This window comes from Lissotriton helveticus, chromosome 10 (assembly GCF_964261635.1).
Source record: "Lissotriton helveticus chromosome 10, aLisHel1.1, whole genome shotgun sequence".
Lineage (NCBI taxonomy): Eukaryota > Metazoa > Chordata > Amphibia > Caudata > Salamandridae > Lissotriton > Lissotriton helveticus.
The window spans coordinates 10,671,794-10,693,663 of record NC_136071.1 but is presented as its reverse complement, the minus strand read 5'-3'; the positions used below and the strand labels follow the sequence as shown (position 1 = coordinate 10,693,663).

Genomic DNA, 21,870 nt, shown 5'->3' with positions numbered 1-21,870 from the left:
GCGGAGGAGGGGTAAGAGGGATGGCTAGAAGGCTCTAGTCGGATAGGAAAGGTATCTGGTAGGAACTCTAAAGGGAGAACTCTAGAAGCCAGTGGATCTACCCTTACAGAGCAAGATGGTTGGGCTTTAGTTTCCACACTCCGAACAGAACGAATAGTGGAAGGAGATATCGCCATCTGGAGATGATGACAATATAGCCTCACAGAGAATGGAGAGCACAGAGGGAGGGAGGTATAGCCCTATAGAGGGGGATGAATGAGGTCCTTAGAGCCTTCACCCAGAAAGAGAAGTGAAGGGACTTTTCTTGTGTTAGCGGTCTAGATTTTCAGAGGCCTTTGAGTGTGGTTAGTGGTAGAGAGGAACACTGACATAGACAGGATATAAAACAACCACTTCTAGCGTTGGACGTTAGCAAGGGCACTTTTTCAAAATTTGAGGTTAAAACCAGCATGAAACTCAGACAGCAGAGATTGTGTCTTCCACTAATCACTGCAATCATCCCCGGTTAAGAACTGTGTGGCCAAAGAAACCAATGTGGAGAAGACGCCACTCCACAACTCCCTGGAGCGAGATCTCATGGTCACCAGAGGCCAAGCGTCAGTTTACTTTACAGCAGACTGTTGGAGGGCCAACAGATGGGTTCATCCTAGGAAGATGGGCACGGGTAGAGCCAGGAATCCAAACAAGGGCCTAACCCATCCTGAGAAACAGAACATACTCCGCAATCTGGATCTCGGATGGGCTGAAACAAACAGCAGAGACACCCTCAAGCCTCGGATCTCCGTAAGATCCCCATCCGATCAGCAACGGAGCCCAAGGGCACAAAAAACAGCAACCCAGCAATAAGCCTCTCCTGGGACTGGCCATCAGCTGAGCTTTTCTGAAGAAGAGTCTGTCCAGTTATGGAAGAGGCTCTCTGCAGCCTGGAGTCTGATATAAATCTTCTGTCATTAAGGGCAGAGGGCACCCAATTAAGCTACCCAAGCATAGAAGGAATTTTGCAGACCAGGGTCAGGATGGACCTTTGAATTTTTTCTCCCAAAGTTGGACACTACACAAATGGTAAAACATGAGACTTCTGGTGGAAAAATCCACCTAAAAGTTTGGAAATCAGGTTTCAAAACTTAGCAAACTAAAAAAACTTGGAAAAATGAATTGGAACCTGAGAAAAAAAGTCTGTTGGAAACTGACTGATAAAAAACCTAATGGTTTTCAAAGATCCACTCAAATGAACCAGGAGGAAAACAGAAAATCAACTATGAGGCAACTGCCAGCAGAAGGCAAGATGGTATATGGAAGCTGCTGGTTGAAGAGCTGTGCCTTTTCAGTCTAATTTAAAAAGCTGCCTATTTGTCTTGATTTTCTTTCATATTTTGGTCTTGCATAAGACACCATTCAGGCGCTGTTGATGTGAGACATACTGTACACTACAAAGGGCCTGGAGCCCGCTCATTGCTTGTCATTCGTTGGCTTTATTGCCACTCTTATTTGCAGCCTCCTGATTAGCCAGTGCGTGCAGGCTTCACTTCTTTCATATGGAACATGGACCAAGTACTGGTTGCTTCATCTTTGTTAGTGTCCTTCCGCTACTTGCGCTGTGACAGAGGTACTATTTTTCTTTCTTCTTCCTCGTTGTCAGTGTAGCTGCTTCTTCCTCGCGGCGCGTGTTGCTGCTTCTGCCTTTTTGTCCGTATTGCTGCTACTTCTTTCTTGTTCTCTGTATTGCTTCTTCCACTTTTCGTCTTCCCTCACTCTCGTTTTTGTTGCTTCTAGCCTCCCACCCACCTGTTGTCCATGTCGCTTCTTCCCTCCCATACTCCGGTTGTTTGTGTTGCCCCACCACCCCCAACATCTCTGCCATAAGAAGAAAAAAGCGTTATGGCTCAGCCAGTGCTGATCACCTCATAACACTTTTCGTCTAACTATTAGCCATGCTGTACAACAGCAAAGCTACTCTGCATCATGGCTAAACGACACTGGCAGAGCGAATAGCTCCTGCGTAGGTGAGACCTATTGGCTTTGCCAATGCTTGTTCTTCATGTTTCTATGATTTGTCTACGGAGCAAAAGTAAGGTTTATGATGCCTTGTTGTATTATTCATTTAAGTGAGTCGAAACGCTTCAAAATATTTCAGAAAATGTAGCCTCAGAAATGTTATTGTGTGGTTCTATCCATTAAATAATGCCATGTGTACATTTCGGAGTTTTCATTTAAGTAACATTTAACAATTCTGACATCGACCCAACACAGGTAGACATTTCCTAGCATTTATGACAATCAATGAAAATCCGATGATGCCGAATCATCCTGGTATATTTACAGCGTGCCCTCTGTGAGGGTGGAAGTGTGAAGATGGAGAGGTTTGTGCTGGGAGAACAGTAAACCTGTTGAGTTTAAGATCTAATGTCAAAGAAAACAGAAGTTGGATCAGAAGTAACATACAATGCAGAGATCATGCTGGGTCATTTTTACCTGGAGGTATACCTACAAGCCACAGTTCTCTGGAATATTCTAGATTTCAGGAACCCAGAAGAACTGTTTGAGAAAAGGGCCTTGAATAGGAGGCAATTACCCACATACACCACTTCCAAAACATGCTCAAGCTAGATCCAGCTGGGACTGACCTGCAGTTCACACCAGGCGACTTCCACCCAGGTTTCCGTGTCCAGCCCTTTAAAGACTGTTTTGAAGGCCCCGCGACCAAGCTCTATGTCGAATTTCAAGAAGCGGCCACCAGGAGAAGTAGCGACTGCCTTCATTTCTGCCTCTTCTTCTAGCTCCTTCTCATTCTTCTGCCTAAGAGAGTCCTTTTCTGCTTCAGATAGGACCTTGGGGCTGGACTCAGTCTTCTCCTCCAGGACTCCGGCCTCAACCCTAGCCAGAAGGCCATCAGCCTTCTGGGTGGCGTCCTGGTCCTTCTCATCCTTCGGAGATGCCTCCACCACACTGTCCTCTTCAGCAATGTCCACACTCTTGCGGAAGAAGCGCTTCTTCTCCGTGACCTCCCGAGCAGCAGCGACGCGGTCCTGGTCTTCCGTCGCCAGCTCAGCAGTGCTTGGCATGCCTTTGGAGGGGAGCCTGCTGGGCAGCGAGGCTTCATCTGGTTTGTCAGAGTCCTCCGTGCTGGCTGGCTCGCCAGAGTCAGTCGCCATTGTACACCACTTGGCGTCTGAGCTTGGAGGTCCTTCCTGTTCTTATCTCAGGCACATCACAGGTTTCAATGCTGCTCAGATTCCCACCACACTTGTTCGGCCATTACAGAAGGATCCCGGCTCCAGGCTGCAACAGAAAACAGGTGTGTTAGAAAGACAGACAACGCTCTACAAAGCTAAACACAGATTGTCCTACAAATCAATAACAACTACATAGTGTCATACTGCAAAGATAGCTGAGAGGGACAGCTGATGTCCACTTTATAGACCAATCCAGTCTTCCAGAATAATACAAGACTACACTACTAAACTACAGTTATTTAGTGTCTCGTAGCCAAAATTAAAGAATTGTTGTCCTTTTAGAAAATATAGGTTATAAATTATTTTTTTTAATTGGTCTAGGCAATTATCTGATCTCGCATTCCGAAGGAAGACTACACAATACCTTGGCTGCTAAGAGAATGTCTGGCCCTTTTTGTAGGCAACTAGAAAGTAGACACAACCAGTCCAGAAGACCAAATGGGGCAGATATTTAAATGTGATACAATGTAGTTTATAGAAAATTTGCTTCTCAACTGGGGGCCAATGCAGACGTGATCTAGATGGTCTCCAGATTTAGTTTACTGTTCGCCAGATGTTCTCATGACCTTGGAGTGTGGTTCAGCACTTTAACAAAACAGGCTACAAACACGAAGATCCATACTGTCTGCGAAGACCTTTCCAATTTAGTCCTAACCCACTGTCAATGCTTCATTCTGCCATATTTGAGCCAGCATTGTGTTTTGAAAGTGGAGAAGAGCAATATTATGACCAACAGCTCCTGGTCTCTACTAGTCAGAGGTATTACCCCATACGGATTTGCATATGTATGTAGCGCGTTGAGAGTGTCAGTACTTACTCAGAGTCTCGGCTAGTGATAGGTATGAGCAGTCATGAGATCCGTAAAGAGATCGTCGGCACCTGCCCACTCCTCTCTGCTAGTCAGAGGTAGGCGCTGTCATGAGCTGCGAGTGGATGAAGGACATTGGGGGCATCGGACTGCTGGACTTTACTAGTCAGAGGTAGCAGCGGTCATGAGCTGCGAGTGGGTGAAGGACATTGGGGGCATTGGACTGCTGGACTTTGCTAGTCAGAGGTAGGCGCGGTCATGAGCTAAGAGTAGGTGAAGGACATTGGGGGCATTGGACTGCTGGACTTTGCTAGTCAGAGGTAGGCGCTGTCATGAGCTGCGAGTGGATAAAGGACATTAGGACGGCCGGCACCGGAGTGCTGGACTTTACTAGTCAGAGGTAGGCGGGGTCATGAGCTGCAAGTGGGTGAAGGACATTGGGACCACCGGCACCGGAGTGCTGGACTTTGCTACTCAGAGGTAGCAGCGGTCATGAGCTGCGAGTGGGTGAAGGAAATTGGGGGCATCGGACTGCTGGATTTTGCTAGTCAGAGGTAGGCGCTGTCATGAGCTGCGAGTGGGTGAAGGAAATTGGGGGCATCGGACTGCTGGATTTTGCTAGTCAGAGGTAGGCGCTGTCATGAGCTGCGAGTGGGTGAAGGACATTGGGACCACCGGCACCGGAGTGCTGGACTTTGCTACTCAGAGGTAGCAGCGGTCATGAGCTGCGAGTGGATGAAGGACATTGGGGGCATCGGACTGCTGGACTTTGCTAGTCAGAGGTAGGCGCTGTCATGAGCTGCGAGTGGGTGAAGGAAATTGGCGGCATCGGACTGCTGGATTTTGCTAGTCAGAGGTAGGCGCTGTCATGAGCTGCGAGTGGGTGAAGGAAATTGGAGGCATCGGACTGCTGGACTTTGCTAGTCAGAGGTAGGCGCTGTCATGAGCTGCGAGTGGGTGAAGGACATTGGGGGCATCGGACTGCTGGACTTTGCTAGTCAGAGGTAGGCGCTGTCATGAGCTGCGAGTGGATCAAGGGCATTGGGACCACCGGCACCGGACAGCTGGACTTTGCTAGTCAGAGGTAGGCGCTGTCATGAGCTGCGAGTGGGTGAAGGACATTGGAGGCATCGGACTGCTGGACTTTGCTAGTCAGAGGTAGGCGCGGTCATGAGCTAAGAGTGGGTGAAGGACATTGGGGGCATCGGACTGCTGGATTATGCTAGTCAGAGGTAGACGCTGTCATGAGCTGCGAGTGGGTGAAGGACATTGGGGGCATCGGACTGCTGGACTTTGCTAGTCAGAGGTAGGCGCTGTCATGAGCTGCGAGTGGATCAAGGGCATTGGGACCACCGGCACCGGACAGCTGGACTTTGCTAGTCAGAGGTAGGCGCGGTCATGAGCTAAGAGTGGGTGAAGGGACATTGGGGGCATCGGACTGCTGGACTTTGCTAGTCAGAGGTAGGCGCTGTCATGAGCTGCGAGTGGATCAAGGGCATTGGGACCACCGGCACCGGACAGCTGGACTTTGCTAGTCAGAGGTAGGCGCGGTCATGAGCTAAGAGTAGGTGAAGGGACATTGGGGGCATCGGACTGCTGGACTTTGCTACTCAGAGGTAGGCGCTGTCATGAGCTGCGAGTGGCTGAAGGACATTGGAGGCACCGGACAGCTGGACTTTGCTAGTCAGAGGTAGGCGCGGTCATGAGCTAAGAGTGGGAGAAGGACATTGGGACCACCGGCACCGGACAGCTGGACTTTGCTAGTCAGAGGTAGGCGCTGTCATGAGCTGCGAGTGGCTGAAGGACATTGGGACCACCAGCATCGGAGTGCTGGACTTTGCTAGTCAGAGGTAGGCGCCATCCTGAGCCCCAAGTTGAAGCTGTGTTTTGGGACCACAAGCACCTGTACACTGGCTCCTGATCCCCATGGGCTTTACTCAAATGCAGGCAGCTGTTCAGGTTAGTGAAGCCTTTCCTGAATGGGAGGCTCTGGGTCAGTGACAGACAGAAAAGGAAGGCTGTCTGTACCCTTGAGCAGCTGTCTGTCCTACTGTAAGTGCGAGGACCCTCAACAGGGACAGTCCTCCCCAGGGTCATGCAGGGAGCGGGGTCTACAGTCCTCGCACTGGCAGTGCTGTGGAGCACACCGGTGTGTGTGGAGCACACAGGTGCCTGTGTGGCGCACACAGGTGTCTGTGTGGCGCACACAGGTGTCTGTGTGGAGCACACAGGTGTCTGTGTGGCGTACACAGGTGTCTGTGTGGAGCACACAGGTGTCTGTGTGGAGCACACAGGTGTCTGTGTGGAGCACACAGGTGCCTGTGTGGCGCACACAGGTGTCTGTGTGGAGCACACAGGTGTCTGTGTGGAGCACACAGGTGTCTGTGTGGAGCACACAGGTGTCTGTGTGGCGCACACAGGTGTCTGTGTGGAGCACACAGGTGTCTGTGTGGAGCACACAGGTGTCTGTGTGGCGTACACAGGTGTCTGTGTGGAGCACACAGGTGTCTGTGTGGAGCACACAGGTGTGTGTCTGTGTGGAGCACACAGGTGTGTGTCTGTGTGGAGCACACAGGTGTGTGTGTGTGTGTGGAGCACACAGGTGTGTGTGTGTGTGGAGCACACAGGTGCGTGTGGAGCACACAGGTGCGTGTGGAGCACACAGGTGCGTGTGGAGCACACAGGTGCCTGTGGAGCACACAGGTGCCTGTGGAGCACACAGGTGCCTGTGGAGCACACAGGTGCCTGTGGAGCACACAGGTGCCTGTGGAGCACACAGGTGTCTGTGGAGCACACAGGTGTGTGTGGAGCACACAGGTGTGTGTGGAGCACACAGGTGCGTGTGTGGAGCACACAGGTGCGTGTGTGGAGCACACAGGTGCGTGTGTGGAGCACACAGGTGCGTGTGTGGAGCACACAGGTGCGTGTGGAGCACACAGGTGCGTGTGGAGCACACAGGTGCGTGTGGAGCACACAGGTGTCTGTGGAGCACACAGGTGTCTGTGGAGCACACAGGTGTCTGTGGAGCACACAGGTGTCTGTGGAGCACACAGGTGTCTGTGGAGCACACAGGTGTCTGTGGAGCACACAGGTGTCTGTGGAGCACACAGGTGTCTGTGGAGCACACAGGTGTCTGTGGAGCACACAGGTGTGTGTGGAGCACACAGGTGTGTGTGGAGCACACAGGTGTCTGTGTGGAGCACACAGGTGTCTGTGTGGAGCACACAGGTGTCTGTGTGGAGCACACAGGTGTCTGTGTGGAGCACACAGGTGTCTGTGTGGAGCACACAGGTGTCTGTGTGGAGCACACAGGTGCGTGTGTGGAGCACACAGGTGCGTGTGTGGAGCACACAGGTGCGTGTGGAGCACACAGGTGCGTGTGGAGCACACAGGTGCGTGTGGAGCACACAGGTGCGTGTGGAGCACACAGGTGCGTGTGGAGCACACAGGTGCGTGTGTGGAGCACACAGGTGCGTGTGGAGCACACAGGTGCGTGTGTGGAGCACACAGGTGCGTGTGGAGCACACAGGTGCGTGTGGAGCACACGGGTGCGTGTGGAGCACACAGGTGCGTGTGGAGCACACAGGTGCGTGTGGAGCACACAGGTGCGTGTGGAGCACACAGGTGTCTGTGTGGAGCACACAGGTGTGCGTGTGGAGCACACAGGTGCGTGTGGAGCACACAGGTGCGTGTGGAGCACACAGGTGCGTGTGGAGCACAGACCTCAGCCAGGTGTGTGTGGAGCACAGACTCAGCCCTGCGGTGCAGCAGGTAAAGGTATCAGATCCTGCAGAGCTCAGCTCACGGATGTCAGGAGTTGGATGACGTCAGAGTTCACGTGGAGAGTAATTCTTGGAAGAGTTTAAAGGGCAGACAAAGCGCTCCTCATCGCATGGGCGGCCTGGCCAAGTCCAAACAAACACTGCATTAAGCTTGAAAGTTAACAGAACGCTCTGCACAGGGCACGTTTCAAGATTATCTGGTTAAACTTCCTTCCCTGAACAGTACCCTTCTGTGTCTGAATATGGAGTTTTAAAGGCTGTTTACGGCCGGCCTGAGAGGCCTTTCCAGCCGCCGTGCAGAGTCCTGCCACCCCTGGACTCAGAAGCAGGGGGGCAATCCCAGACCTCGGGGGCTCAATGTCCGAGTGTGGCTTCTCCTGGCCGGTCGTCTGGGCCCCTGGGGTTCAGTCTGTCCACCTGGGGTTCAGTCTCTCCACCTGGGGTTCAGTCTCTCCACCTGGGGTTCAGTCTGTCCACCATGCTTCGAAGCAGAAGCAGGAAGTCTGCCCTGCCCAGGGCACTCGAGCGAAAAGACCACTGTTAGTTTGCATCAGACAGAAAACCACCCCAACCTTTCACGAAACACTTTGGTGTTTTGACTTCTCAGCACTGGAAGTGGTTGGCGTCCTCGCCACATCTTGCTGCACAGCATTTCAATGGGCTTCACTAAACCACACAGCGCCGAGCTCAGAGGCCAGGCCTAGCACACACTATCCTGGTACTGCTGCCACTTACCACCCTCTACCCACTCACCCACCCTTACCCTTACCCTCCCTTAGCACACACTATCCTGGGACTGCTGCCACTTACCACCCTCCACCCACTCACCCATCCTTACCCTCGCCCTCCCTTGCACACACTATCCTGGGACGGTGAGCCCAGAACAATGACAGCTGCCACTTACCACCTCTCTCCCCACTCACCCATCCTTATCCTCGCCCTCCCTTAGCACACACTATCCTGGGACTGCTGCCACTTACCACCCTCCACCCACTCACCCATCCTTACCCTCGCCCTCCCTTAGCACACACTATCCTGGGACTGCTGCCACTTACCACCCTCCACCCACTCACCCATCCTTACCCTCGCCCTCCCTTAGCACACACTATCCTGGGACTGCTGCCACTTACCACCCTCCACCCACTCACCCATCTGTACCCTCGCTCTCCCTTAGCACACACTATCCTGGGACTGCTGCCACTTACCACCCTCCACCCACTCACCCATCCTTTCCACCCACTCACCCATCCTTACCCTCGCCCTCCCTTAGCACACACTATCCTGGAACGGTGAGCCCATAACAATGACTGCTGCCACTTACCACCCCTCTACCCACTCACCCATCCTTACCCTCGCCCTCCCTTAGCACACACTATCCTGGGACTGCTGCCACTTACCACCCTCCACCCACTCACCCATCCTTACCCTCGCCCTCCCTTAGCACACACTATCCTGGAACGGTGAGCCCATAACAATGACTGCTGCCACTTACCACCCCTCTACCCACTCACCCATCCTTACCCTCGCCCTCCCTTAGCACACACTATCCTGGGACTGCTGCCACTTACCACCCTCTACCCACTCACCCATCCTTACCCTCGCCCTCCCTTGCATACACTATCGTGGGACGGTGAGCCCATAACAATGACTGCTGCCACTTACCACCCCTCTACCCACTCACCCATCCTTACCCTCGCCCTCCCTTAGCACACAATATCCTGGGACGGTGAGCCCAGAACAATGACTGCTGCCACTTACCACCCCTCTACCCACTCACCCATCCTTACCCTCGCCCTCCCTTAGCACACACTATCCTGGGACTGCTGCCACTTACCACCCTCTACCCACTCACCCATCCTTACCCTCGCCCTCCCTTAGCACACAATATCCTGGGACGGTGAGCCCAGAACAATGACTGCTGCCACTTACCACCCTCCACCCACTCACCCATCCTTACCCTCGCCCTCCCTTAGCACACACTATCCTGGGACTGCTGCCACTTACCACCCTCCACCCACTCACCCATCCTTACCCTCGCCCTCCCTTAGCACACAATATCCTGGGACGGTGAGCCCAGAACAATGACTGCTGCCACTTACCACCCCTCTACCCACTCACCCATCCTTCCCCTCGCCCTCCCTTAGCACACACTATCCCGGGACGGTGAGCCCATAACAATGACTGCTGCCACTTACCACCCTCTACCCACTCACCCATCCTTACCCTCGCCCTCCCTTAGCACACACTATCCTGGGACTGCTGCCACTTACCACCCTCTACCCACTCACCCATCCTTACCCTCGCCCTCCCTTAGCACACAATATCCTGGGACGGTGAGCCCAGAACAATGACTGCTGCCACTTACCACCCTCCACCCACTCACCCATCCTTACCCTCGCCCTCCCTTAGCACACACTATCCTGGGACTGCTGCCACTTACCACCCTCCACCCACTCACCCATCCTTACCCTCGCCCTCCCTTAGCACACAATATCCTGGGACGGTGAGCCCAGAACAATGACTGCTGCCACTTACCACCCCTCTACCCACTCACCCATCCTTCCCCTCGCCCTCCCTTAGCACACACTATCCCGGGACGGTGAGCCCATAACAATGACTGCTGCCACTTACCACCCTCTACCCACTCACCCATCCTTACCCTCGCCCTCCCTTAGCACACACTATCCTGGGACTGCTGCCACTTACCACCCTCTACCCACTCACCCATCCTTACCCTCGGCCCTCCCTTAGCACACAATATCCTGGAACGGTGAGCCCATAACAATTACAGCTGCCACTTACCACCCCTCTACCCACTCACCCATCCTTACCCTCACCCTCCCTTAGCACACAATATCCTGGGACGGTGAGCCCAGAACAATGACTGCTGCCACTTACCACCCCTCTACCCACTCACCCATCCTTACCCTCACCCTCCCTTAGCACACACTATCCTGGGACTGCTGCCACTTACCACCCTCTACCCACTCACCCATCCTTACCCTCGCCCTCCCTTAGCACACAATATCCTGGGACGGTGAGCCCAGAACAATGACTGCTGCCACTTACCACCCCTCTACCCACTCACCCATCCTTCCCCTCGCCCTCCCTTAGCACACACTATCCTGGGACTGCTGCCACTTACCACCCTCTACCCACTCACCCATCCTTACCCTCGCCCTCCCTTAGCACACACTATCCTGGGACTGCTGCCACTTACCACCCTCTACCCACTCACCCATCCTTCCCCTCGCCCTCCCTTAGCACACACTATCCCGGGACGGTGAGCCCATAACAATGACTGCTGCCACTTACCACCCTCTACCCACTCACCCACCCTTACCCCTTACCCTCCCTTAGCACACACTATCCTGGGACGGTGAGCCCAGAACAATGACAGCTGCCACTTACCACCCCTCTCCCCACTCACCCATCCTTATCCTCGCCCTCCCTTAGCACACACTATCCTGGGACTGCTGCCACTTACCACCCTCCACCCACTCACCCATCCTTACCCTCGCCCTCCCTTAGCACACACTATCCTGGGACTGCTGCCACTTACCACCCTCCACCCACTCACCCATCCTTACCCTCGCCCTCCCTTAGCACACACTATCCTGGGACTGCTGCCACTTACCACCCGCTCACCCATCCTTACCCTCGCCCTCCCTTAGCACACACTATCCTGGAACGGTGAGCCCATAACAATGACTGCTGCCACTTACCACCCCTCTACCCACTCACCCATCCTTACCCTCGCCCTCCCTTAGCACACACTATCCTGGGACTGCTGCCACTTACCACCCTCTACCCACTCACCCATCCTTACCCTCGCCCTCCCTTGCACACACTATCGTGGGACGGTGAGCCCATAACAATGACTGCTGCCACTTACCACCCCTCTACCCACTCACCCATCCTTACCCTCGCCCTCCCTTAGCACACACTATCCTGGGACTGCTGCCACTTACCACCCTCTACCCACTCACCCATCCTTACCCTCGCCCTCCCTTAGCACACAATATCCTGGGACGGTGAGCCCAGAACAATGACTGCTGCCACTTACCACCCCTCTACCCACTCACCCATCCTTACCCTCGCCCTCCCTTAGCACACACTATCCTGGGACTGCTGCCACTTACCACCCTCTACCCACTCACCCATCCTTACCCTCGCCCTCCCTCTCCCGTCCCATCATCTCTGCCCACTTGATTCCCTGCCCCACAACAGATCCCGCACATCCACAGCGCCTGCTGTCTCCTCACCCCCGCATGCCCACCCCCAAAAAGCCACAACCCTTAAATCCTCCCGAGTGCGACTACCCTTATCACCTTTACAACAAACACCCCCTTCGAAGCTAGTCTAGAGGCCGGTGGATGCCCGGTTACCACTCCCCTCTGTTTTACTTAACTGTAGTGAGCTGCCCTGAAGACACCGCCTTTACCCACCAGCAGAGTAGCAGTGGCAGGCTTCTTCTTAAAAATAAACAAGCATTTACAATGCAATGGTTTTGCCTTTGTTAAAGTTAGAGCTATTGGCATTGCTCTTGACACTCTGAAGCTCCACTCTGAAGCTCCACTCTGCACTCTGAAGCTCCACTCTGCACTCTGAAGCTCCACTCTGCACTCTGAAGCTGCACTCTGAAGCTCCACTCTGCACTCTGAAGCTCCACTCTGCACTCTGAAGCTCCACTCTGAAGCTCCACTCTGAAGCTCCACTCTGAAGCTCCACTCTGAAGCTCCACTCTGAAGCTGCACTCTGAAGCTGCACTCTGAAGCTGCACTCTGAAGCTCCACTCTGCACTCTGAAGCTCCACTCTGCACTCTGAAGCTCCACTCTGAAGCTCCACTCTGAAGCTCCACTCTGAAGCTCCACTCTGAAGCTCCACTCTGAAGCTCCACTCTGAAGCTCCACTCTGAAGCTCCACTCTGAAGCTCCACTCTGAAGCTCCACTCTGCACTCTGAAGCTCCACTCTGCACTCTGAAGCTCCACTCTGCACTCTGAAGCTTCACTCTGCACTCTGAAGCTCCACTCTGCACTCTGAAGCTCCACTCTGAAGCTCCACTCTGAAGCTCCACTCTGAAGCTCCACTCTGCACTCTGAAGCTCCACTCTGAAGCTCCACTCTGAAGCTCCACTCTGCACTCTGAAGCTCCACTCTGAATCTGCACTCTGAAGCTCCACTCTGCACTCTGAAGCTCCACTCTGAAGCTCCACTCTGCACTCTGAAGCTCCACTCTGCACTCTGAAGCTCCACTCTGAATCTGCACTCTGAAGCTCCACTCTGCACTCTGAAGCTCCACTCTGAATCTGCACTCTGCAGCTCCACTCTGCACTCTGAATCTGCACTCTGCAGCTCCACTCTGCACTCTGAATCTGCACTCTGCAGCTCCACTCTGAATCTGCAGCTCCACACTGCACTCTGAAGCTCCACTCTGAAGCTCCACTCTGAAGCTCCACTCTGAAGCTCCACTCTGAAGCTCCACTCTGAAGCTCCACTCTGAAGCTCCACTCTGAAGCTCCACTCTGAAGCTCCACTCTGAAGCTCCACTCTGAAGCTCCACTCTGAAGCTCCACTCTGCACTCTGAAGCTCCACTCTGCACTCTGAAGCTCCACTCTGCACTCTGAAGCTCCACTCTGAATCTGCACTCTGAAGCTCCACTCTGCACTCTGAAGCTCCACTCTGAAGCTCCACTCTGCACTCTGAAGCTCCACTCTGAATCTGCACTCTGCAGCTCCACTCTGCACTCTGAATCTGCACTCTGCAGCTCCACTCTGCACTCTGAATCTGCACTCTGCAGCTCCACTCTGAATCTGCAGCTCCACTCTGCACTCTGAAGCTCCACTCTGCACTCTGAATCTGCACTCTGCAGCTCCACTCTGAATCTGCAGCTCCACTCTGCACTCTGAAGCTCCACTCTGAAGCTCCACTCTGAAGCTCCACTCTGAAGCTCCACTCTGAAGCTCCACTCTGAAGCTCCACTCTGAAGCTCCACTCTGAAGCTCCACTCTGAAGCTCCACTCTGCACTCTGAAGCTCCACTCTGCACTCTGAAGCTCCACTCTGAAGCTCCACTCTGAAGCTCCACTCTGAAGCTCCACTCTGAAGCTCCACTCTGAAGCTCCACTCTGAAGCTCCACTCTGAAGCTCCACTCTGAAGCTCCACTCTGAAGCTCCACTCTGAAGCTCCACTCTGAAGCTCCACTCTGAAGCTCCACTCTGAAGCTCCACTCTGCACTCTGAAGCTCCACTCTGAAGCTGCACTCTGAAGCTCCACTCTGCACTCTGAAGCTCCACTCTGAAGCTGCACTCTGAAGCTCCACTCTGCACTCTGAAGCTCCACTCTGCACTCTGAAGCTCCACTCTGAAGCTGCACTCTGAAGCTCCACTCTGCACTCTGAAGCTCCACTCTGAAGCTCCACTCTGAAGCTCCACTCTGAAGCTCCACTCTGAAGCTCCACTCTAAAGCTCCACTCTAAAGCTCCACTCTGAAGCTCCACTCTGAAGCTCCACTCTGAAGCTCCACTCTGAAGCTCCACTCTGAAGCTCCACTCTCCACTCTGAAGCTCCACTCTGAAGCTCCACTCTGAAGCTCCACTCTGCACTCTGAAGCTCCACTCTGAAGCTCCACTCTGCACTCTGAAGCTCCACTCTGAAGCTCCACTCTGCACTCTGAAGCTCCACTCTGCACTCTGAAGCTCCACTCTGAAGCTCCACTCTGCACTCTGAAGCTCCACTCTGAAGCTCCACTCTGCACTCTGAAGCTCCACTCTGAAGCTCCACTCTGCACTCTGAAGCTCCACTCTGAAGCTCCACTCTGCACTCTGAAGCTCCACTCTGAAGCTCCACTCTGAAGCTCCACTCTGAAGCTCCACTCTGAAGCTCCACTCTGAAGCTCCACTCTGAAGCTCCACTCTGAAGCTCCACTCTGAAGCTCCACTCTGAAGCTCCACTCTGAAGCTCCACTCTGAAGCTCCACTCTGAAGCTCCACTCTGAAGCTCCACTCTGAAGCTCCACTCTGAAGCTCCACTCTGAAGCTCCACTCTGAAGCTCCACTCTGAAGCTCCACTCTGCACTCTGAAGCTCCACTCTGAAGCTCCACTCTGCACTCTGAAGCTCCACTCTGAAGCTCCACTCTGCACTCTGAAGCTCCACTCTGAAGCTCCACTCTGCACTCTGAAGCTCCACTCTGAAGCTCCACTCTGCACTCTGAAGCTCCACTCTGAAGCTCCACTCTGAAGCTCCACTCTGAAGCTCCACTCTGAAGCTCCACTCTGAAGCTCCACTCTGAAGCTCCACTCTGAAGCTCCACTCTGAAGCTCCACTCTGCACTCTGAAGCTCCACTCTGAAGCTCCACTCTGAAGCTCCACTCTGCACTCTGAAGCTCCACTCTGAAGCTCCACTCTGCACTCTGAAGCTCCACTCTGAAGCTCCACTCTGCACTCTGAAGCTCCACTCTGAAGCTCCACTCTGCACTCTGAAGCTCCACTCTGAAGCTCCACTCTGCACTCTGAAGCTCCACTCTGAAGCTCCACTCTGCACTCTGAAGCTCCACTCTGAAGCTCCACTCTGAAGCTCCACTCTGCACTCTGAAGCTGCACTCTGAAGCTCCACTCTGCACTCTGAAGCTCCACTCTGAAGCTGCACTCTGAAGCTGCACTCTGAAGCTCCACTCTGAAGCTCCACTCTGAAGCTCCACTCTGAAGCTGCACTCTGAAGCTGCACTCTGAAGCTCCACTCTGAAGCTCCACTCTGAAGCTCCACTCTGAAGCTCCACTCTGAAGCTCCACTCTGAAGCTCCACTCTGAAGCTCCACTCTGAAGCTCCACTCTGAAGCTCCACTCTGAAGCTCCACTCTGAAGCTCCACTCTGCACTCTGAAGCTCCACTCTGAAGCTCCACTCTGAAGCTCCACTCTGAAGCTCCACTCTGAAGCTCCACTCTGAAGCTCCACTCTGAAGCTCCACTCTGAAGCTCCACTCTGAAGCTCCACTCTGAAGCTCCACTCTGAAGCTCCACTCTGCACTCTGAAGCTCCACTCTGAAGCTCCACTCTGAAGCTCCACTCTGAAGCTCCACTCTGAAGCTCCACTCTGCACTCTGAAGCTCCACTCTGAAGCTCCACTCTGAAGCTCCACTCTGAAGCTCCACTCTGAAGCTCCACTCTGAAGCTCCACTCTGAAGCTCCACTCTGAAGCTCCACTCTGAAGCTCCACTCTGAAGCTCCACTCTGAAGCTCCACTCTGAAGCTCCACTCTGAAGCTCCACTCTGCACTCTGAAGCTCCACTCTGCACTCTGAAGCTCCACTCTGAAGCTCCACTCTGAAGCTCCACTCTGAAGCTCCACTCTGAAGCTCCACTCTGAAGCTCCACTCTGAAGCTCCACTCTGAAGCTCCACTCTGAAGCTCCACTCTGAAGCTCCACTCTGCACTCTGAAGCTCCACTCTGAAGCTCCACTCTGCACTCTGAAGCTCCACTCTGAAGCTCCACTCTGCACTCTGAAGCTCCACTCTGAAGCTCCACTCTGCACTCTGAAGCTCCACTCTGAAGCTCCACTCTGCACTCTGAAGCTCCACTCTGAAGCTCCACTCTGCACTCTGAAGCTCCACTCTGAAGCTGCACTCTGAAGCTCCACTCTGCACTCTGAAGCTGCACTCTGAAGCTCCACTCTGCACTCTGAAGCTCCACTCTGCACTCTGAAGCTCCACTCTGAAGCTGCACTCTGAAGCTCCACTCTGAAGCTCCACTCTGAAGCTCCACTCTGAAGCTCCACTCTGAAGCTCCACTCTGAAGCTCCACTCTGAAGCTCCACTCTGAAGCTCCACTCTGAAGCTCCACTCTGAAGCTCCACTCTGAAGCTCCACTCTGAAGCTCCACTCTGAATCTGCACTCTGAAGCTCCACTCTGCACTCTGAAGCTCCACTCTGAATCTGCACTCTGAAGCTCCACTCTGCACTCTGAAGCTCCACTCTGAAGCTCCACTCTGCACTCTGAAGCTCCACTCTGAATCTGCACTCTGAAGCTCCACTCTGAATCTGCACTCTGAAGCTCCACTCTGCACTCTGAAGCTCCACTCTGAAGCTCCACTCTGCACTCTGAAGCTCCACTCTGAAGCTCCACTCTGAAGCTCCACTCTGCACTCTGAAGCTCCACTCTGAAGCTCCACTCTGCACTCTGAAGCTCCACTCTGAAGCTCCACTCTGCACTCTGAAGCTCCACTCTGCACTCTGAAGCTCCACTCTGAAGCTCCACTCTGCACTCTGAAGCTCCACTCTGAATCTGCACTCTGAAGCTCCACTCTGCACTCTGCAGCTCCACTCTGCAGCTCCACTCTGAAGCTCCACTCTGAAGCTCCACTCTGAAGCTGCACTCTGAAGCTCCACTCTGCACTCTGAAGCTCCACTCTGAAGCTGCACTCTGAAGCTCCACTCTGCACTCTGAAGCTCCACTCTGAAGCTGCACTCTGAAGCTGCACTCTGAAGCTCCACTCTGAAGCTCCACTCTGAAGCTCCACTCTGAAGCTCCACTCTGAAGCTCCACTCTGAAGCTCCACTCTGAAGCTCCACTCTGAAGCTCCACTCTGAAGCTCCACTCTGAAGCTCCACTCTGAAGCTCCACTCTGAAGCTCCACTCTGAAGCTCCACTCTGAAGCTCCACTCTGAAGCTCCACTCTGAAGCTCCACTCTGCACTCTGAAGCTCCACTCTGAAGCTCCACTCTGCACTCTGAAGCTCCACTCTGAAGCTCCACTCTGCACTCTGAAGCTCCACTCTGAAGCTCCACTCTGAAGCTCCACTCTGCACTCTGAAGCTCCACTCTGAAGCTCCACTCTGAAGCTCCACTCTGCACTCTGAAGCTCCACTCTGAAGCTCCACTCTGCACTCTGAAGCTCCACTCTGAAGCTCCACTCTGCACTCTGAAGCTCCACTCTGAAGCTCCACTCTGCACTCTGAAGCTCCACTCTGAAGCTCCACTCTGCACTCTGAAGCTCCACTCTGAAGCTCCACTCTGAAGCTCCACTCTGAAGCTCCACTCTGAAGCTCCACTCTGAAGCTCCACTCTGAAGCTCCACTCTGAAGCTCCACTCTGAAGCTCCACTCTGAAGCTCCACTCTGAAGCTCCACTCTGAAGCTCCACTCTGAAGCTCCACTCTGAAGCTCCACTCTGAAGCTCCACTCTGAAGCTGCACTCTGAAGCTCCACTCTGAAGCTCCACTCTGCACTCTGAAGCTCCACTCTGAAGCTCCACTCTGCACTCTGAAGCTCCACTCTGAAGCTCCACTCTGCACTCTGAAGCTCCACTCTGAAGCTCCACTCTGAAGCTCCACTCTGAAGCTCCACTCTGAAGCTCCACTCTGAAGCTCCACTCTGAAGCTCCACTCTGAAGCTCCACTCTGAAGCTCCACTCTGAAGCTCCACTCTGAAGCTCCACTCTGAAGCTCCACTCTGCACTCTGAAGCTCCACTCTGAAGCTCCACTCTGCACTCTGAAGCTCCACTCTGAAGCTCCACTCTGCACTCTGAAGCTCCACTCTGAAGCTCCACTCTGCACTCTGAAGCTCCACTCTGAAGCTCCACTCTGCACTCTGAAGCTCCACTCTGAAGCTCCACTCTGCACTCTGAAGCTCCACTCTGAAGCTCCACTCTGAAGCTCCACTCTGAAGCTCCACTCTGAAGCTCCACTCTGAAGCTCCACTCTGAAGCTCCACTCTGAAGCTCCACTCTGAAGCTCCACTCTGCACTCTGAAGCTCCACTCTGAAGCTCCACTCTGAAGCTCCACTCTGCACTCTGAAGCTCCACTCTGAAGCTCCACTCTGCACTCTGAAGCTCCACTCTGAAGCTCCACTCTGCACTCTGAAGCTCCACTCTGAAGCTCCACTCTGCACTCTGAAGCTCCACTCTGAAGCTCCACTCTGCACTCTGAAGCTCCACTCTGCACTCTGAAGCTCCACTCTGAAGCTCCACTCTGCACTCTGAAGCTCCACTCTGAAGCTCCACTCTGAAGCTCCACTCTGAAGCTCCACTCTGCACTCTGAAGCTGCACTCTGAAGCTCCACTCTGCACTCTGAAGCTCCACTCTGAAGCTCCACTCTGAAGCTGCACTCTGAAGCTGCACTCTGAAGCTGCACTCTGAAGCTCCACTCTGAAGCTCCACTCTGAAGCTCCACTCTGAAGCTCCACTCTGAAGCTCCACTCTGAAGCTCCACTCTGAAGCTCCACTCTGCACTCTGAAGCTCCACTCTGAAGCTCCACTCTGCACTCTGAAGCTCCACTCTGAAGCTCCACTCTGAAGCTCCACTCTGCACTCTGAAGCTCCACTCTGAAGCTCCACTCTGCACTCTGAAGCTCCACTCTGAAGCTCCACTCTGCACTCTGAAGCTCCACTCTGAAGCTCCACTCTGCACTCTGAAGCTCCACTCTGAAGCTCCACTCTGCACTCTGAAGCTCCACTCTGAAGCTCCACTCTGCACTCTGAAGCTCCACTCTGAAGCTCCACTCTGCACTCTGAAGCTCCACTCTGAAGCTCCACTCTGAAGCTCCACTCTGCACTCTGAAGCTGCACTCTGAAGCTCCACTCTGCACTCTGAAGCTCCACTCTGAAGCTCCACTCTGAAGCTCCACTCTGAAGCTCCACTCTGAAGCTCCACTCTGAAGCTCCACTCTGAAGCTCCACTCTGAAGCTCCACTCTGAAGCTCCACTCTGCACTCTGAAGCTGCACTCTGAAGCTCCACTCTGAAGCTCCACTCTGAAGCTCCACTCTGAAGCTCCACTCTGCACTCTGAAGCTGCACTCTGAAGCTCCACTCTGAAGCTCCACTCTGAAGCTCCACTCTGAAGCTCCACTCTGCACTCTGAAGCTCCACTCTGAAGCTCCACTCTGAAGCTCCACTCTGAAGCTCCACTCTGAAGCTCCACTCTGAAGCTCCACTCTGAAGCTCCACTCTGCACTCTGAAGCTCCACTCTGCACTCTGAAGCTCCACTCTGCACTCTGAAGCTCCACTCTGCACTCTGAAGCTCCACTCTGAAGCTCCACTCTGAAGCTCCACTCTGAAGCTCCACTCTGAAGCTCCACTCTGAAGCTCCACTCTGAAGCTCCACTCTGAAGCTCCACTCTGAAGCTCCACTCTGAAGCTCCACTCTGAAGCTCCACTCTGAAGCTCCACTCTGAAGCTCCACTCTGAAGCTCCACTCTGAAGCTCCACTCTGAAGCTCCACTCTGAAGCTCCACTCTGAAGCTCCACTCTGAAGCTCCACTCTGAAGCTCCACTCTGAAGCTCCACTCTGAAGCTCCACTCTGCACTCTGAAGCTCCACTCTGCACTCTGAAGCTCCACTCTGAAGCTCCACTCTGCACTCTGAAGCTCCACTCTGAAGCTCCACTCTGCACTCTGAAGCTCCACTCTGAAGCTCCACTCTGCACTCTGAAGCTCCACTCTGAAGCTCCACTCTGCACTCTGAAGCTCCACTCTGAAGCTCCACTCTGCACTCTGAAGCTCCACTCTGAAGCTGCACTCTGAAGCTCCACTCTGCACTCTGAAGCTGCACTCTGAAGCTCCACTCTGCACTCTGAAGCTCCACTCTGAAGCTCCACTCTGAAGCTCCACTCTGAAGCTCCACTCTGAAGCTCCACTCTGAAGCTCCACTCTGAAGCTCCACTCTGAAGCTCCACTCTGAAGCTCCACTCTGAAGCTCCACTCTGAAGCTCCACTCTGAAGCTCCACTCTGAAGCTCCACTCTGCACTCTGAAGCTCCACTCTGCACTCTGAAGCTCCACTCTGAATCTGCACTCTGAAGCTCCACTCTGCACTCTGAAGCTCCACTCTGAAGCTCCACTCTGCACTCTGAAGCTCCACTCTGAAGCTCCACTCTGCACTCTGAAGCTCCACTCTGAATCTGCACTCTGAAGCTCCACTCTGAATCTGCACTCTGAAGCTCCACTCTGCACTCTGAAGCTCCACTCTGAAGCTCCACTCTGCACTCTGAAGCTCCACTCTGAAGCTCCACTCTGCACTCTGAAGCTCCACTCTGAAGCTCCACTCTGAAGCTCCACTCTGAAGCTCCACTCTGAAGCTCCACTCTGCACTCTGAAGCTCCACTCTGAAGCTCCACTCTGCACTCTGAAGCTCCACTCTGAAGCTCCACTCTGCACTCTGAAGCTCCACTCTGAAGCTCCACTCTGCACTCTGAAGCTCCACTCTGCACTCTGAAGCTCCACTCTGAAGCTCCACTCTGCACTCTGCAGCTCCACTCTGCAGCTCCACTCTGAAGCTCCACTCTGAAGCTCCACTCTGCACTCTGCAGCTCCACTCTGAAGCTCCACTCTGCACTCTGAAGCTCCACTCTGCACTCTGCACTCTGAAGCTCCACTCTGCACTCTGCAGCTCCACTCTGAAGCTCCACTCTGAAGCTCCACTCTGCACTCTGCAGCTCCACTCTGAAGCTCCACTCTGAAGCTCCACTCTGCACTCTGAAGCTCCACTCTGAAGCTCCACTCTGCACTCTGAAGCTCCACTCTGAAGCTCCACTCTGCACTCTGCACTCTGAAGCTCCACTCTGAAGCTCCACTCTGCACTCTGAAGCTCCACTCTGAAGCTCCACTCTGCACTCTGAAGCTCCACTCTGCACTCTGCACTCTGAAGCTCCACTCTGAAGCTCCACTCTGCACTCTGAAGCTCCACTCTGAAGCTCCACTCTGCACTCTGAAGCTCCACTCTGAAGCTCCACTCTGAAGCTCCACTCTGAAGCTCCACTCTGAAGCTCCACTCTGAAGCTCCACTCTGAAGCTCCACTCTGAAGCTCCACTCTGAAGCTCCACTCTGAAGCTCCACTCTGAAGCTCCACTCTGAAGCTCCACTCTGACTCTGCACTCTGAAGCTCCACTCTGAAGCTCCACTCTGCACTCTGAAGCTCCACTCTGAAGCTCCACTCTGCACTCTGAAGCTCCACTCTGAAGCTCCACTCTGAATCTGCACTCTGAAGCTCCACTCTGCACTCTGAAGCTCCACTCTGAAGCTCCACTCTGCACTCTGAAGCTCCACTCTGAAGC

General features: G+C 53.9%; 1 protein-coding gene across 2 annotated transcripts in view; it reads right to left on the bottom strand.

Annotated features, from left to right (window-relative positions):
- The window catches only part of WNK3 (WNK lysine deficient protein kinase 3), an 856,642-nt gene that overhangs the window by 751,069 nt on the left and 83,703 nt on the right, over positions 1-21,870 (bottom strand). For both annotated transcript variants that reach the window (XM_078664557.1, XM_078664558.1), the window contains exon 2: positions 2,625-3,279. In XM_078664557.1, coding sequence (XP_078520683.1) covers positions 2,625-3,152 — 528 coding nt within the window. In that variant the 5' untranslated portion in view covers positions 3,153-3,279. The remainder of the gene's footprint in view (positions 1-2,624; positions 3,280-21,870) is intronic.